We start from the raw sequence: 18,765 nt of genomic DNA, 5'->3' as shown, positions 1-18,765 counted from the left end.
AAATTACAATATCTGGATGCTGATGAGAAACATGCAAATTGGCAGCAGTGGTGGCAACATTGACACAGAACTACAATACAGAAGGCAGATATTGTAGATTTAATTGCTAGTTAAATGTCTCGTAGCATATTAAATGTATTTCTCAATTTATGAATAAAATTTAAAATTAAAATGACTGTATATCTTTTATTGTCATTGCAAAATTCACTGTACATTGATGATGACCAGACCACACACTAGAAGGTGAAGGGACGACGACGTTTCGGTCCGTCCTGGACCATTCTCACAATCGACTTGAGAATGGTCCAGGACGGACCGAAACGTCGTCGTCCCTTCACCTTCTAGTGTGTGGTCTGGTCACCATACTTTAGCCACGTTATTGTGACTCATCGCCTGCTCACAGTACATTGTTAATTTGCATAGGAACATATTAATAATAATACTGATAAAAAATTATACATTATATACATCATCAGAAAACTACAATGCCTCTATGACATTTTAGTAGAGAATTGAAAATTACAATACTAACAAGTTACAATATAATGACATTAATACATGTTCTATAGTTATGCATTAATTTAATAGCACATCTATCTTTAACAGTTAAAAAATCTTATTTTGTATTCTAAAAATTACATTTGATTCGTAACAAATTATACAAATGGTTATAACTCTGGCTAGACTGTACAACTTTTCAAATAAAAAAAAATTATAACAAACTGAATGACACAGAGATAAAAATGTGAGTGGTTACATATATTAATATATTAATTAACATAATTTTTAAATTACGAGTCATACATGAACTAAACACCATAAATTCACATTTACAGCCATATCCCATGAATTACAAGGAACATATAGAGTACAAAATATATTTGTAAGACATCAATTTGTAAACGATTTTCACATCATCTGTAAATTTAGGGAACAACCTGACCCCCACGCTGAACACACTGCTAAACTATCCGGGGTCAGACTTCAACAGAACTGAAATTGTGTCAACAATTACTGACATCTGGCAGTGTCAGCAATTCATTAACAATGCCAAGTATCCAGCTGAGGTTATCCCTTTATTATCTGCTGATTATTTTATCCATCATGTAGACCTGCTACATTGTTATACTCATCCATAATCCTTCTGTTGCTTTTTTCTTGCAGTCCTGTTGACATATCTGGCAAATTTTGAGTGCCAGTGGCAAGCGTAGCCTGATGAACTAGTTAATGATTTTAGCTGGATTTGTAAGTCTCTAGACAAAAGATCATTCGTCTGTAAATTATATCTTTAAGTGTAGGTGTGGATATGAGGCTAGGTGGGAGATTGCAGTGAGTGCCAAGATAAGTCTTGAACAGTTAATCCATTCACAGTTTATCTTAACAAGATCAGCATCTTGTAGGTACCATAGTTCACAACAATGCAATCTAAGATTTCGAAGAGGTGGTCAAGATTAACACGAGATTATTTTACGATTATTTACACGTTACAAAATTAACAAGATTTCAGAATGTCATTTGTCTTGACTTTCAGGTCTCTGATATTATACAAAAATACGGTCTAGACCTTTGAGAATGTGAAATGGTTTAGATGTTTGTCAGAATATTTGACTGGAATTCCTCTCCACAAAAGTTTGAGTTGAATGTTTGTATGCAACAAATTCAGTGAATTAATATAAAGTACAGTACACTTGGGACGACTGAAGGTGGAGTTATATTCACCACTATATATCTTTCTCTTGTTTCTTAACTTGTGTCTTTAAAATTGTAAACATTGCTCTCTTTCATATTTTGAAATGTGATGATTATGAAAATAAATATTTTATAATGTAGAAATGCATAATTCTCTTGCATATTTCATAGTAAGGTAATTAAATGTGTTCGAATATCCACAGGTAATAATAATAATAATTCGATCTGGATCTCTGTTCAATTATTGAAGCATCTAATATATTGATCGGCGACTATGTTCAGGGTAATTGCTCAGTCTAGGCTTGATCCCACCATACATTTCTGTTGCTCGTCTTTCCCCATGGTATTTATTCGCGTCATTGTTGATTCCTCTAGTGACCCCACCTGGTGCTCCACCTGGTGCTCCACCTGAGGCTCCACCTGGGGCTCCACCTGGGGCTCCACCTGGGGCTCCACCTAGTGCTCCAGTTCCAGTTGCACGCAATTGTCTATGGAACTGTTTAATCTCGTTGTTTACACCGCCCCACATTTCAGACGCACGTCTACTTATAGGAATATTTTTTCCTTCAGCGTTAATCCCACCAGGGATTTCTGATGAACGTCTTTGTAGAGGGACATTTTTTCTTGCATTGCTGATACCACTGTGTGTTTCTGATGCACGCCTCGCGAGGTTACTGCTGCGACTGTGGACTCCACCGGGGATTTCAGAGGCACGTCGCTGTCCGTTGTAATTATGGATCCCGCTGTTGACTCTCCCGAAGGCCTCTGATGAGCGTCTCGGATCAGGATATCTCATCATTCGACTGTCGGTTGTAATTGAGGCCGCAGATTTGCGTCTCTGAAGATAATTATCCATTCTGCTGACCTGACTTGGGATCTCAGAGGCGCGTCTCTGTAGGGGATACTTACCCACTCTAGGGTAAGGGACCTCCGAAGCCCGTCTCTGTAGAGGGTAGTTATTCGGTCTGCCGACTCCAAGTGAAGCCTCGGATGCTCGTCTCTTCACAGGATAATTGTCCATTTTACTAACTACTCCAGGGGCCTCCGAAGCCCGTCTCTGTAGAGGGTAATTATTCGGTCTGCCGACTCCAAGTGAAGCCTCGGATGCTCGTCTCTTCACAGGATAATTGTCCATTTTACTAACTGCTCCAGGGGCCTCCGAAGCCCGTCTCTGTAGAGGGTAATTTTGGATTCCACTGTCGACTAAATCATATGACTTCGACTTCCGTTTATTCATAATACTTTTGTTGGTCGACAGTGACTCGCGACTTGCATATAATGGTTTATTATTGCTGAAAAAAAAAATCATATATATTAGATATTCTCACTATCAGGTATGGTTATTATTATTATTATTTATGTTATTATCTTAATTATTATATATGTTTATGTTGGTATCTTAATTATTAATATTTCTTTTTGTTATTATCTAAATTATAATATTTTAAATTACTCGAATTAGCTGTATTCTTTGTCATTTGACATTTCAGTCGAGTTCGTTTGCCTCAAGAAACTAAATGATGAAATAAGGGAAATAAATGCAAGCTGATGACAAATGAAATTTAGGAACATAAAGTGATAACGTAAGAAATTTGTCCAACAGGACTACACCCGGACCCACTAAAGTGGCCATGGTGCCTTGTAGACTCTAGAGGGACAGCCTCACCACAGCCACTTAAAGGCACCACAGGCACCACAGTCACTTAAAGTGGCCGTGGTGCCTTGTAGACTCTCGAGGGACACTTAAAGTGGTCGTGGTACCTTGTAGACTCTAGAGGGACACTTAAAGTGGTTATCGCTTAAATTATACCCTGTGGTATGTTACTGTGAACCTATCATTTTCACACGCACACTACTGTTGACTTATCATTCCTACACGAACACTACTTTGGACCTATCATTCTCACACACACTACTATACACCAATCATACCCACACACACTATTGTATACGTATCATACACACATACACAACTGTATTCTTCTCATACCCATACACACTACTGTGTACCAATCATTCCCACTCACACTAATGTCGACAATCATTCCCACACATTGTTATGTGGACTAATCATTCCCAAACTCATGCTATTGTTCATCTATCATTCGCACACAATACTGTGCACTTATCGTTCCCACACAATACTGTGCACTTATCGTTCCTACACAATACTGTGCACTTATCGTTCCTACACAATACTGTGCACCTATCATTCTATCACAGATAATTGTGCACTTTGGCAATCCTCCAGGGACACAGATATAGTTTATGTTGCCAGTCTTAAATACAGTTACTTGTCTCACGCAACTACGAAGCCTCTACATCCATTCACGACTCACAATTGGAGAACCCGGGTTCGATTCCTAGGCATGAGAGAATTGGTTTTAAACCTTTTCTTTCACCTAATGTCTCCTCACCTACTGGTGAATTGGGGCCCAGGAGCTAGGCAGCTGGCGTGTGAATGCTCCCTGGGGGAAGGTCAGTAATTCAACCTTGGACAGAGCTTGATAGAAACCATAATATACGCAGGCTTCCTGTCCCCGTCAAAACTATTAAATCGAATACGGCAAAACGTTTGCCTAAAAATATAACTTTCTCCATTCTCCCCACAAGTTGAAAAGCTTCTGCCACTGTTTTTGATGAGAAAAAAACAAAATGAGAAATAGCAATACTTGGACGTACCGGGACGACCTCCTGGAGGCGTAGAACACGCTGCCCGCCACTACCACCGCTAGAAGCAGCGCGCCACCTACGGAGGACCCAACGATGAGACCAACGTGGCTGGCTTGCGGGCTGGGCTGAGCCTCGGTGGTGGTGAAGTTCACGACCGCTGGAGCACCAGGACCCATCCCGTTGACAGCCTGTGGGTTAGTGAGTCAGGCCAGGTTATGGATTGTTCACTAGGTTATATATTGTTCACCAGGCTATGGATTGTTCACCAGAAGGTTATGGATTGTTCACCCACTTATGGGTTGTTCACCCACTTATGGATTGTTCACCCACTTATGGATTGTTCACCCACTTATGGATTGTTCACCCACTTATGGATTGTTCACCCACTTATGGGTTGTTCACCCACTTATGGGTTGTTCACCCACTTATGGGTTGTTCACCCACTTATGGGTTGTTCACCCACTTATGGATTGTTCACCCACTTATGGGTTGTTCACCCACTTATGGGTTGTTCACCAGGCTATGGATTGTTCACCAGAAGGTTATATATTGTTCACCAGGCTATGGATTGTTCACCAGAAAGTTATGGATTGTTCACCCACTTATGGATTGTTCTCCCACTTATGGATTGTTCACCCACTTATGGATTGTTCACCAGAAGGTTATATATTGTTCACCAGGCTATGGATTGTTCACCAGAAAGTTATGGATTGTTCACCCACTTATGGATTGTTCACCCACTTATGGATTGTTCACCCACTTATGGATTGTTCACCCACTTATGGATTGTTCACCCACTTATGGATTGTTCACCCACTTATGGATTATTCACCAGGCTATGGATTGTTCACCAGGTTGTGGATTGTTCACCAGGTTATGGATTGTTCACCAGTCTAGGGAGTCAGCAAAGAACACAACCCAGCCCCCATAACAGATAATCCTTGTAAGTTACAGTGGACTGAATTTACAAAATCTTTAACAGACTAGCCATAGACCAAGACCTGTTTAAATCATCTTAACCTGCCCAAGACCTATATAAATCATCCCAGACCTAACATATATGCAATGGTATGCTTAAGTAAGCATATATTACTACTATACAAGTCCTAGTAAAAGTTAGGTTTGGTAATTGCATTTATTCTCGGGCCCATTACAAAATTAACACCACAAAACATGTATTTGTACTTTTGAACCTGTACCTGTAGCTTGTGCTACAGCACATATTGTGTACAATTTCCTCCATGCTAGTCACAAGAACAAATAGTGTTGGTGAACACGTTGAAATCATAATAGATGTATAACAAAGCTTTCTGAAATTGGTTTTAAATTTATTAACGCGAACTGGATACAAAATCAAAATTAAATCGAATACGTTTAAACTTAGGAAAGACCTGGGTAAATACTGGTTGTATACAAGGTTGTTGATTTGTGTTTTTACGTTAAATACTGGGATGGACAAAGCTACAATAATGACTGGACAGAAAGGATCAACAACTATGTTAATGACTGGAAAAAATGGATCAAGAACTGCAATATTGACAGAATAGAACGGGTTAAAGAACAACAATAATGACTGGACAAAAAGGGGTCAACAAATACAATAATGACTGGACAAAAAGGGGTCAACAAATACAATAATGACTGGACAAAAAGGGTCAACACCTACAAAATAATTGGGCAGAAAGAGTAAACAACTACAAAAATAAGTGGAAAAAAGGGATCAGTAACTACAATAATGACTGGACAGAAAAGTTCATCAACTACAATAATGACTGGACAGAAAAGTTCATCAACTACAATAATGACTGGAAAAAAAAGAGAGAACGCTTTCCTTAATACATGTAAACAAAAATACAAATGAATTGGTGCATGTTAAAAGTAATAATGGAGGATTAAATATAATAATACTGGAGAATGGGTTAACAATGAGTATTAAAGTGACGGATTACAGAATGAAATGTTTCCTATTTATTACTCAACCCATTCTCGCAAATTTAATAAGTCAATATTGACTTATTAACTACGTGCATAGGTAATATACTAAACATAATAGATACCCTTAAAAAGATTCGTAGAAAACACCGACCTTACCTAACCTTGTTAGCATCTTAAGATAAGCATCTTATTGCTTCGTAATTACAATTATTACCTAACCTATAATAGGTATAGGTTAAGTAATAATTGTAATTACGAAGCAATAAGATGCTTATCTTAAGATACTAACAAGGTTAGGTAAGGTCGGTGTTTTCTACGAATCTTTTTAAGGGTATCTATTATGTTCAGTATATTACCTATGCACGTAGTTAATAAGTCAATATTGACTTTACGAATTTGCGAGAACGGGTTGTTATTACTGCAGCATAAAATACTGAGTCTGCGGCATAAATGCCGCCTTTCTTGAGAGTCTGGAACACCGGCAAGTGACTACAGGGACTATTAAACCACTGGAGAGAATACACCCCATCATCAAGTGGAGCTATAGAAACTATGTGGCCTCGGGACAGAATACACCCCATCATCAAGTGGAGCTGCAGGGAATATGTGACCTGGCAACAGAACACATCCTTTTAGTCAGAGGAGTTCTAGACTGAACCTCATAGGAAGAGTTCTAAGCAGGACCACATGGGAGTAGTTCTAGAGTGGACCACATGGGAGTAGTTCTAGAGTGGACCACATGGGAGTAGTTCTAGAGAGGACCACATGGGAGGAGTAGATTGTACGTCAACGTGTCACTAATAATAAAGACAACACCGACACAAAGAAGTAAAAGCAACAGTATTAGATTAATCACATTTCACCAAAGCAGTTATGACAACAATACAGTGTAAGTGCTCTTCATGCTTGTATTGTATTTTCTCCTTTATACAAAGTGTATTGAAAGCTCACTATAGATTGCACCGCACTCTTCCTATATTAAATAACATATACTAAAATACACATTGTTTTGATGGCCAGAGATATATGTTATATAGACTAAAATGGCCTTATATATATGATATACCTTTATTTATATATATTTTCAATGTTCAGCTAGTGATTTTATTGAATTTTATTTACATATTATATAATGCTGTTGTTTTTAATGGCGATCAGGAATATATTTTCAATGTTTTATGTTATATTTACCGAGAATACTGAAGAAAATACTTATGGTCAGAGAGATCAGTAGTTAAGAGAGTATTTTGCACGTGGTGACTTTATTTAATAATCACAGTCATAGACACTTTACACTTATTTACAATATTATTTTGCTTAGATTGTTAGGACGGAAACATTGTGATCTGAGAATTAGGAAGTCTGAGTTACAATACTAATACAGGCTACTAATGCCTTGCCACTTATATCCTGTACATTATACTATGTTTTAAATATATATAATGTTATAAAGATCTTACCATTAACCTGACAGAATATTCAGTAGAGGGATGAAGCTCTTCAATCAGATATGTATAGTCTGTCGAGTTAAAAAATGCATCCTTGATGATGTCATTGTCATCAGTCCAGTAGAGGTTCCAGCCCAGGAGCCGACCATTGAGGCGGAGAGGCAGGTCCCAGGAGAGCAGCGCCTGGGAGGTGTTGAGGCTCTCCACCGTCAGGTCGGTGGGTGCTGACGAAGCTGCTCGTGTAAACGGGAGAGAACATTAGCCTCGTGGATTTATTTCATCTGTAACTTAGACACTCATATATCTTGAGGTTATCTTGAGATGATTTCGGGGCTTTAGTGTCCCCGCGGCCCGGTCCTCGACCAGGCCTCCACCCCCAGGAAGCAGCCCGTGACAGCTGACTAACACCCAGGTACCTATTTACTGGTAGGTAACAGGGGCATTCAGGGTGAAAGAAACTTTGCCCATTTGTTTCTGCCTCGTGCGGGAATCGAACCCGCGCCACAGAATTACGAGTCCTGCGCGCTATCCACCAGGCTACGAGGCTCCCTGGTGGGCCATATATAATACTGAGTAGAGATTTGTTCTATATATTCTGTTACTTGTTTATTTATTTGGTCTGGTTTCTACGTGTACGTAACACGTATTCATTTGACGAGCTGCTTCACGTGACTCAGCATAGTGAGAGTTAATAAAACTGAAGTTATTAAACTGAAGAGTTAATCATACTGAATTAATAAAAGAAGCACCTCAACAAACTGGCAGTACCAAACAAGGACTTACCTGCACAGTCTTACTGCTAAGATAATCAAGCTAATTGTTATCACAGTTATCATGGCAGAGATTAACTCCCGACTTAAGAAGGGTCCTGGACTTGAGGTTAACTCCCGACTTAAGAAGGGTCCTGGACTTGAGATTAACTCACGACTTAAGAAGGATCCTGGACTTGAGATTAACTCCTGACTTAAGAAGGATCCTGGACTTGAGGTTAACTCACGACTTAAGAAGGATCCTGGACTTGAGGTTAACTCCCGACTTAAGAAGGGTCCTGGACTTGAGGTTAACTCCCGACTTAAGAAGGGTCCTGGACTTGAGATTAACTCCCGACTTAAGAAGGGTCCTGGACTTGAGATTAACTCCTGACTTAAGAAGGATCCTGGACTTGAGGTTAACTCACGACTTAAGAAGGATCCTGGACTTGAGGTTAACTCACGACTTAAGAAGGATCCTGGACTTGAGGTTAACTCACGACTTAAGAAGGATCCTGGACTTGAGGTTAACTCCCGACTTAAGAAGGGTCCTGGACTTGAGGTTAACTCCCGACTTAAGAAGGGTCCTGGACTTGAGGTTAACTCCCGACTTAAGAAGGGTCCTGGACTTGAGGTTAACTCCCGACTTAAGAAGGGTCCTGGACTTGAGGTTAACTCCCGACTTAAGAAGGGTCCTGGACTTGAGATTAACTCCCGACTTAAGAAGGGTCCTGGACTTGAGATTAACTCCTGACTTAAGAAGGATCCTGGACTTGAGATTAACTCCTGACTTAAGAAGGATCCAGGACTTTATAATACCAAACGTACAGAGTAAATGGTACTATGAAAAGTATTGGTTTACAAATTTCCACGTTTTCTATGCGTAGGATGGTTAGGTTAGGAGGGTGGTTTGGGTTCGTGGGTTTTAGTTCCTATCATTCTTCACGTTGTGGTGAGTCAAGAAGGAACGTAGTATAGGGACTCAAGGATCATCATCCTTAGAGACTGAGCTGAGCTGAGTGATTATGATTGAAGGGCACCTTAATAACTGCTAGTTATGTTGTGGTGTTAATTATTATGTGGTGTTAGTTATAGTGTGTTGCTAGTTACACTGTAGTGCTAATTATAGTGAGGTGCTAGTTGAATGTCTTGATCCAAATTTCTCTTTTCCATGGGTAATAGTTTTGTATAAATAATATGAACAATGACGCGGGTCGGTTCATCATCCCTAGTAAGAACCCCTATTAGAATTGTATGTTTTCTTTAGATATATATTAAACCTCAAATTATAGATAAACTACAAATTGATACATAATCGGAAAATTGTCATTGCAGAAACCAAATAAATGGTTTCTGTTATATTATATATAGTAACTGTATAACCTTGCATAGTAAAGTGTACACCATAAAAAAGGGGGGTGGTAGGAGAAGCGAACACTCTTACGTATTCAGAGTTAAATGGCAGGTTTTTTGCTGAATGCTCTGTGTTCCCTTCTCGGAGGCTGTGGGTCCCTATAATTGCACCAGAGGTGGTACCCCCCTATATTTATATATTGTAATATATAATTAAACACAGTATTGTATAGAATATGTAATAAAATCAAAATTAATTTATATTTTCTAAGATACATTCAATATTAGTGAAAAATATTTGTGTTTGCTAAGGTAAATTTATGTGACTTACGAGCCTCTGGTGTCATCGGGTGGCAGCAGGTGGTGTCTGTGTCATAGTCCGACACAGTGACACAGACGTTGTAGGCCGCGTATGGCACAGTGTTCTCCAGCTGGTGGCAGCTCCGACTCTCGTCCTCCCAAGGCTCTGTGCTGTTGCCAGCCTCTGTAACACAGTAATGACCTGACCTCAGTAGCTCACACTTGATATTACTGGAGCTCAATAACTCACGCCTGACATACGTTAAGTTCAATAATTCCTCAAACCATTAATTTTATTTTGTGTAGACGTGATGAAATAGCAAGAAAAACCTCGGGTCCAGTTGATTATACTGTGACTGCCTTATAACTTGGTGAGTAAAGAAAGGTAAACATGATAGCCACTGACCATGGTCGGTGTTGTGTGTCCAGAGCCTGGCGCCGTCCCAGGTGACGGTGTAGCCGTCCATGGGACAGTAGCGGGGAGACGGCGTCCAGCACACCTTCACGTCACCGTCTACAATTGAACACTCCACGGGACTTGGTGCAACTACCGTCAAACAATAACAATTTAGAGGAGAACAAGTCAGAGTAACAAGGCTAGAACAGATATCAAGACCCATATGCAGGCGAGGAGTCACAATAACGTGGCTGAAGTATGTTGACCAGACCACACACTAGAAGTTGAAGGGACGACGACGTTTCGGTCCGTCCTGGACCATTCTCAAGTCGATTGTGGTCCGTCCTGGACCATTCTCACAATCGACTTGAGAATGGTCCAGAACGGACCGAAACGTCGTCGTCCCTTCAACTTCTAGTGTGTGGTCTGGTCAACATATCAAGACCCACATGTATGACAGGAAAGTGATAACATTTTGGTCACTCTGGACTCATATTATGTCCTCACTTCATATTATGTCCTCACTTCATATTATGTCCTCACTTCATATTATGTCCTCACTTCATATTATGTCCTCACTTTCATCTCGTTTAATATATGTGGGTGAGGAGTTTGTTATTAATTCTGTTCCCAGCATGTATAATGTGTTAAACCTTAATTGCGTGATATTCATTTTGTTCATGATTACTGTGGCCAGAAACATGAGGTTATCATCACTTACCCGGACCATCGATGGTAACAGCCGAGGGCTCAGACTCGGGTCCCCAATCTCCGCCCTCAGTCATCGCCCTCACAGTGATGGTGTAGTTCTCACAGACATCTAAACCATCAACCACAGCCTCGGTGTCTCCTCCAGTCACATTTATAAGTACAGAATGATTTTCACTCCTATAGTGGACCTCATATATCGAAATTATTCCATTGACTTTGACAGGAGGCTGCCACAAGACAGAAGCTGATCCGTCATATGAGGTGACCGTCAGAATGACAGGCGGACCTGGCGCTGGTGTGGGAAGACGGGAGAGTGTTCAGGAACATGTTGATTATCCAAATTAATTACAGTTTTGACAGGACGCTTAACGCCATCTCCATGTCTATAATATTAATAAAATATTTGCATAACATATTACAAAATGTATAAATATACAGTAAATGTGTGTTCAAGGATGTTGGCCAAACGCTTTGGTCTAGTTTCACCCAATTTCTTGCAGTAATGGCTGTTGGGTACGTGCCCAGCAGCTGTGGGTAGAGATTGACATCAGATAAATGGGTGCTATGTGACATTGTGCCAAACGTACCCATATCAGTACTCTCGCAGTCCCATTAACTCAACTCTGAAAACGCGGCCTGTCTGTCCGAGGTTGAAGGTCAGACTTATGGGAGAAGCTTCACTAAATTTCAGGAGGTTTTCAGCAGAACCTCTTGAAGAAATGAATGTTATCTATGCCCACTTGGGGACTGTCAGCCCCAACGAATTCAATATATATGCAAGACAACTACATAACTTTCAAGACGCCTAAAAATTCACAAGCAGTAAGGACGTATTAAGGAACATTAAAAGACCTATTAACCTCTGTACATATCGAGACCATCTTGAGAGATATACTCACAAACAACATCAAAATAATCGACAGGCAGAGCGACCACAGAAGACTCGACATCGGCGAGGCACTATACATATAGCAAACCAAGCCACGTATCAATAGCCAATTAGCACCAAATTACTCTCTGCCAACTTCCAGAACACGACGTAAACTGCCCCAATCATCATACAAACAGGAGAGTCACAAGATACAATGGACCTAGAAGTGAGGTGCCTTACCTTCACCTCATCCCATTCACCTCATCACCCTCACCTCATCTTCGGGTACATATCATGCAACAAGAAACGTTGTAATCAGTCGAACTTTGTCTTTGACAATGTTAACATGAGTTAATGAAACGCAACTGGGTAAGAAGGCATCCGCTGGGTTAGGTAAATGAAATTTGCCTAACAAGGCGAATGATTTTCGTTTGAAAATATGTCTTCCAAAGAATTATTTATTTAATTTCTAACAGTAATAAGAAATTATATTACAAACATAAATTACTGACTTACTTATGTTAGGTTATGCTAGTTTATGTTAGTTTATGTTAGGATAGGTTTGGATTGGTTAGTTTAGGTAGGTTAAGTTTGATCTAATTTCTATGTTAGTTTTGACTCAAATTACACAAAATTGTAATCATATAATACAATGAAAACTTTATAATATTAAGAGAAAAAATACAAAAAAAATTCATTTTCAGGAAAATTCGTTTTGTTAGGCAACTCTGTCTACTCCGTACGATTTATATCTATCATCTATATATATACACATGTGAATGTTCGTTTTGTTCAAAATCGCTAATCTCCGAAAGTTCTTCACCGATTGCTTTGAAATTTTGACACGACGTTCCATTTGAATGTGTGTGTGCGTGTTTTTATATGCCTACTATATAGATGCCACACCTGTGACAGGTAAAGACATGCCTTTTTTATAAACAGTGCCATCTGTTGGACGTAAAAGCAACATACGCTATACTAAATATTTTACGATTCCATGTTTCCAATTTCATTGTTAAATTAAATTTTCATTTATTTTGATTTATTTTCATTTTCATTTAATTATTTCGTGTGCCATTGCATTGGAATTGAGCTGTGTCGTTTACCATACTGTTGATTTCGTGGGTATAGTTTATTTTGTTAATTTTGCATTGTTTTTCATTTCGATTTTTTTAACTGTTCTTATTTTTCAGTGAAGGAAACATCAGATCATTTAATGTTTCCATTTTTCTGATGGGAACATCAGGTCATTTGGGAATGCATCAGACGGAGGAGTGGGGAATGGTGGGGAGGATGAGGGGACGAGAGAGTGAAGGATGGTGGGGAGGACTTGGGGACGGGGGAAGGGAGAATGGGGGGGGGGAGGATGAGGGTACGAGGGAGTGGAGGATGGAACGTATTGACAGCAGGTAATTTATGTTAATTTTTCAGAAATCAGTGAATAATGATGACTATTACTTTAAGCAAAAACTGTTTTTTCCAGTTTTCCGGCCGTGCTCATGATTATCGTGACGGTCTGAATGGGATCCTTTTGAATTCTGGCTACTCTGATCAGCCTATGTTATCCCGTACCCCAGACCATTCCCTCTGCCAGTTTACCCCTAACCATCCCAAAGATATCCCACCTTGAGGTTACCTTGAGGTGCTTCTGGGGCTTAGCGTCCCAGCGGCTCGGTCGTCGACCAGGCCTCCTGGTTGCTGGACTGATCAACCAGGCTGTTGGACGCGGCTGCTCGCAGCCTGACGTATGAGTCACAGCCTGGTTGATCAGTAATGTGACCCACGTGACCAGTAATTTATTACTTTCGTAAATCACGACAAAATTCAATCTTACTAAAACATACTTAGCGTGACCTACCAGCCTGTGGTGTGAGGGCGGAGCAGCACCCGGTGGCTGTCACCTGACCGTAGACATCCACACAGAGACTGTAGTTAGTGAAGGGGACATAGGGGTCCGGCAGCTGGTAACACAGCTCAGGGACCTCCTCCCAGGACATGGGGTCGCTCCCAGAAGAGTCTGAAACAACACCATAATTTAAGTATTCATTATTTTAACAGGATATTTGTATCATTCAGCCTACAAACGTGAATAATAAATATGGAGGGGATTTTGATAATAAATTATAGTATTTAGTAATATCAATATTACACATCATTTACGTTAATTCAATATTGTGGAATTTTGTGGCATATATCATTCATCAACAAGATGTATATTGCTGCTTTAGCAACATGATAGTGACCAAAAGATTCACTTAATTAAGTATCGAATTACCTTATTGTTAACATTATTTCATACACCTGGGTTCTAGGAGACTCGAACCCCAGACCCCGTACGTGTGAGGCAGAAGCTCTATACACGCAGTTATGAAGAGTCTTGATAAGACTACTCATTGCTGAGTGGGTAGAGCTTCTGCCTCACACACGATGGGTCTCGGGTTCGAATCTCCTAGAACCCAGGTGAAAGAAATGTTTAATTCCACGGAAATGTTAATGGCAAGTTAACACTATTTTTATTATTATTATTATTATTATTATTATTATTATTGTTTTTGTATTATTAGAGTGAATGTTTTAAATAAATACTCGGCTATAAGATTTTTACCTTTAAGAAAGCTGTTGTGTGTGCAAGACTTTACTTTAGCTTTACTTTGATTTTTACTTTACTTTGATTGTTTAATACTCTATGGTCTCTCTAATTTTCGTTATTATATTTTTATATATTTTAGCATGTTTAAGTATAATTTCCTCCTCCATCATAAACTGTGTAGGGGAGCAGAACTCTAGCCCTGTCGATTGAAGGTTTACAAAACCATGCACATGTTGATTAGCTCGGGAATATTTCCTTATAGAAGTGCTAAAATGACCTTGTGTGGTTGAGCGGTCAATAACCAACTCTGCTGTACAGTGAGACAGCCCAGACCCCGTCCACGGAGGATATTATATAATGCAAAGATGATTGTTATCATTGTTTATGAATTTAAGCTAATATTCTTACTGATTTTACTGCGATTGTTACTGTTTTTAAATGTTGTTATATTGTAAAATTTACGGACAATACGGTGATCGTGTTAGGTAATGTAGTTGAGAAACATATATGAGAAATTAGAGGCTACTGACCTGCGTCACTGGACCAGAGGCTACTGACCTGCGTCACTGGACCAGAGGCTACTGACCTGCGTCACTGGACCAGAGGCTACTGACCTGCGTCACTGGACCAGAGGCTACTGACCTGCGTCACTGGACCAGAGGCTACTGACCTGCGTCACTGGACCAGAGAACGTCACCGTGCCAGGTGACGGTGTAGAGGTCCTGGGTGTCACTGGAGATGAGACAGGCAGGGGAGCAGGGCGCCCAGCACGCCCTGATGACGCTCTCCTCCTGGCGACACTCCACGAAGTTGGGCTCAACTGTCATCACAACATGTGTATGTGTTAATAATTCTCTCCCTCCCTCCCTTGCTCTCCCTCTCTCTCTCTCTCTCTCTCTCTCTCTCTCTCTCTCTCTCTCTCTCTCTCTCTCTCTCCCTTCCTTTCTCCCTCTCCCTCCGGTTTTCTTTATCTCCGGTTCTCTCTCCCAGTGGGCAAGTGATGAGTAACATTCAATATTATCCACGTTTAATCAACGTTGAAATCTGTTTTAATACAATGGACAATCAAACATTCTATATTTCATCAGAATCCCTGGGATTCGGAATAGGAACCGATCCTTCTTGAAGAGGGGCATGGGGATTACCCTTAGCCACCCTATGACACTCGTCATATTCACAGTTTATCTTGGAAACTTTAGTGAGGCTAGCCTCATGCACCTGGACCTTGGACATTGAGGCAGACGTTTGTCTTTCTCCCGTCTCTCACACCCTGTGGTGCCAGGGTCAGCCTGTCATTCCCTCCACCTCCTATGCCCTCCTCTTCCCTCCTTCCTGTCCCGCCCGTACCCCTTGTCAATTTACTTTCCTTCTCGCTTTCGTTCCAATCTTCCCTATTTCCCCACCCCTCCCCATCTCCCCAACCCTTCCCCTATTACCTCATTTCATGTCTTGTACCCCAGATTCTTTCCCTTCAGGTTTCAATCCTTTTACATACACACATTTCCATTAAAAACAGAATTATCAATAATACCTTTCAGTTCTAGAAATCTAGGGACTCAGTCAGCCATCTTTCACTATGTGGTGAGGTGTGTCTGAAATTCCAACACTAACATATAAGACTACTAACACCCCATATAACCAGCAAACACGGTTATACTACTCATTTATTAACATTACTAACCACTAGCTTCCTTAGAAGAAAATGGGTTTTGTGACCTTTCAGAGAAAACGGGAGATTCGTGACGTCATGTAAACAAAGACAAGACGCCATTACGAGCGTGGCCAGACGACAACACAGAGTAGTCTGCCTCTTTAGTCTACAGATCATACACTTCCCTCGAACCTTGTGACATAGGAACTTCAGAGTCTTAGATCAACCTACGATTTTGCTACCGTGGGAAGTATTGTACCCGGGAAATTAATTGTATATATATATATATATATATATATATATATATATATATATATATATATATATATATATATATTAGTTGATTTTATACCCGCACTGGGTCAGGTGATAATACAATGAAGGTGAAGACATGGGGGGATACATAAGGGATAAATGTGAGGTGAAACATAGAGGCTGCAGAAGGCTTATTGGCCCATACGAAGCATCTCCTATCTAAACTCAAAGATTAATCCAGTGTAATTGGCCTGCTATGTTAGAAGACAATGTCCAACATAACAGGCCAATTACACTGGATTAATCTTTGTGTTTAGATAGGAGATGCCTCGTATGGGCCAATAAGCCTTCTGCAGCCTCTATGTTTCACCTCACATTTATCCCTTATGTATCCCCCCATGTTTTCACCTTCATTATATATATATATATATATATATATATATATATATATATATATATATATATATATATATATATATATATATATATGTGTGTGTGTAATTTAGTGGCCATTAATTTTGTGTACAAAATTTTGCCGGTTATGATACACATAGAACACCCAGAACTACCCGTTCTGGGTGTTCTAATTAAAATGATTAAATAAATGAGAAAATAAAATTAAAATGAATAAAAATGCTGTTGTTCGAATTAAATATATAATCTTACTCTGCTATATGGTGTGTTTAGCAGTGAGAGTTTACTGCTACTAAATAACTCGGCAGGTGCCGTACAGAAGAGAGGAGCAACATTACGTCGAGTCATCTTAGTGCAACAGGAAGCATTCACGGTCACCATTAGGACTCATACCATAGAAGTCTCATATTCGTGCCTGAGAATGTCTAGTACCTATCATCAGGCTATAACAACTTAACACCTAAGACATTTTTACCATTTAATTAACCCATTTTAGCTGTAGTACTAACATTAAATCAGTAGTTTATTACAATTATCAATTTTTTTATTAAAAGGCTATGTATATAAACCCCCAAAATTGTGTACAAGTAAACACCTAGCAGGATAACTTTTAAAAATACAGTCCACTTTGAATTAATAATTAAGTTATTACAAAAGTTATTACTAAATTAAAGTTAGTACAATAAATCAATAATGTAATATAAATAAATTAACAAATAAATTTCTGCTGAGAAAATACCCCACAAGGAGGAGGGGTGCCACTGTTTGGCCTTACCCCCTCTTAACAGGACTAAGAGAACTGACCCCGACCAGCCTATGTCTGTCCCATACCCCAGACCATTCCCACTACAGAGTTTGTTAGAGATTTAGCCCCAAATGTCTGGCCATCAGTCTTCGACAGACAAACATTCTCTCATACAGATATAGATTGAAATACAGACAACAGAACAAACACTTACAACACTTTAGAACAGCACCAACACTTACCAGTAACATTGTGAGTAATATTCCAGGTATCAGAATAGGGTCCCCAGCCGACATCAGTCTGAGCACGGAGGTTGATGAGGTACGGCTCACACTGGCTCAAGTTACTGATCACAGCCTCCGTGTCGCTGGTGTACACGGTGTAGTCACTGTCGTCTTGCTCACTCACAATGTTGATCTCATAGTCGCCCAGTTCTCCGTTCGCTTCTTCAGGCGGTGACCAGGAGACGTACAGTGAGAGTTCATAGGAGGTGATGCTGGTGATCACAGGAGCTCCTGGTGCTGGTGTGGGGATACAGGGGTCAAAGTTAACCAGGAAACTTACAGTGAAAGTCTTTAGGGCCATGAGAGGAATCATAAAATAACGCCAACAATCACGATATAAAATTAAATTCCATTTACCTGGGCTCTAGGAGACTCGAACCGTGGACCCCACGCGTGAGAGGCCGAAGCTCTATCGACCGAGCTATTGATTTTTTTTAATTAAAATGAGAACCAGCAATATTATATTTTATATAAAATTTTATTTCTACCCCATTAAAAACTTATATTATTGTACAAAGTTGATATTAATAATAATAATAATAATAATAATAACTGCAGTAATAATAGAGGACTATTACTGCTGTAAAAGTATTATTACTTTATGACCATGAGCAATATACAGTTATATAAAAACTGTGAAGTCAAATAAACATTCTCTCTTATCTGGTATCAGGTTGGGTGCTGTTGTTGTTGTGGGAGG

At 39.8% G+C, this 18,765-nt stretch overlaps 1 protein-coding gene across 1 annotated transcript in view; it reads right to left on the bottom strand.

The window, feature by feature from the left end:
* Positions 1 to 172: 172 nt before the first annotated feature.
* Positions 173 to 18,765, bottom strand: part of LOC138351034 (phosphatidylinositol phosphatase PTPRQ-like) — a 51,454-nt gene continuing 32,861 nt past the window's right edge. The window contains exons 5-13 of the mRNA XM_069302550.1: positions 18,024 to 18,302; positions 15,387 to 15,536; positions 13,985 to 14,143; positions 11,266 to 11,547; positions 10,554 to 10,694; positions 10,179 to 10,331; positions 7,758 to 7,978; positions 4,372 to 4,550; positions 173 to 2,981 (exon numbers count right to left, since the gene is read on the bottom strand). Of these exons, the coding sequence (XP_069158651.1) occupies positions 1,943 to 2,981; positions 4,372 to 4,550; positions 7,758 to 7,978; positions 10,179 to 10,331; positions 10,554 to 10,694; positions 11,266 to 11,547; positions 13,985 to 14,143; positions 15,387 to 15,536; positions 18,024 to 18,302 (2,603 nt within the window). The 3' untranslated portion in view covers positions 173 to 1,942. The remainder of the gene's footprint in view (positions 2,982 to 4,371; positions 4,551 to 7,757; positions 7,979 to 10,178; positions 10,332 to 10,553; positions 10,695 to 11,265; positions 11,548 to 13,984; positions 14,144 to 15,386; positions 15,537 to 18,023; positions 18,303 to 18,765) is intronic.

Source organism: Procambarus clarkii, chromosome 48 (assembly GCF_040958095.1).
Source record: "Procambarus clarkii isolate CNS0578487 chromosome 48, FALCON_Pclarkii_2.0, whole genome shotgun sequence".
Taxonomy (NCBI): Eukaryota; Metazoa; Arthropoda; class Malacostraca; order Decapoda; family Cambaridae; genus Procambarus; species Procambarus clarkii.
Note: the sequence above shows the minus strand (reverse complement) of the source record. Positions and strands in the feature narration are given on the sequence as shown.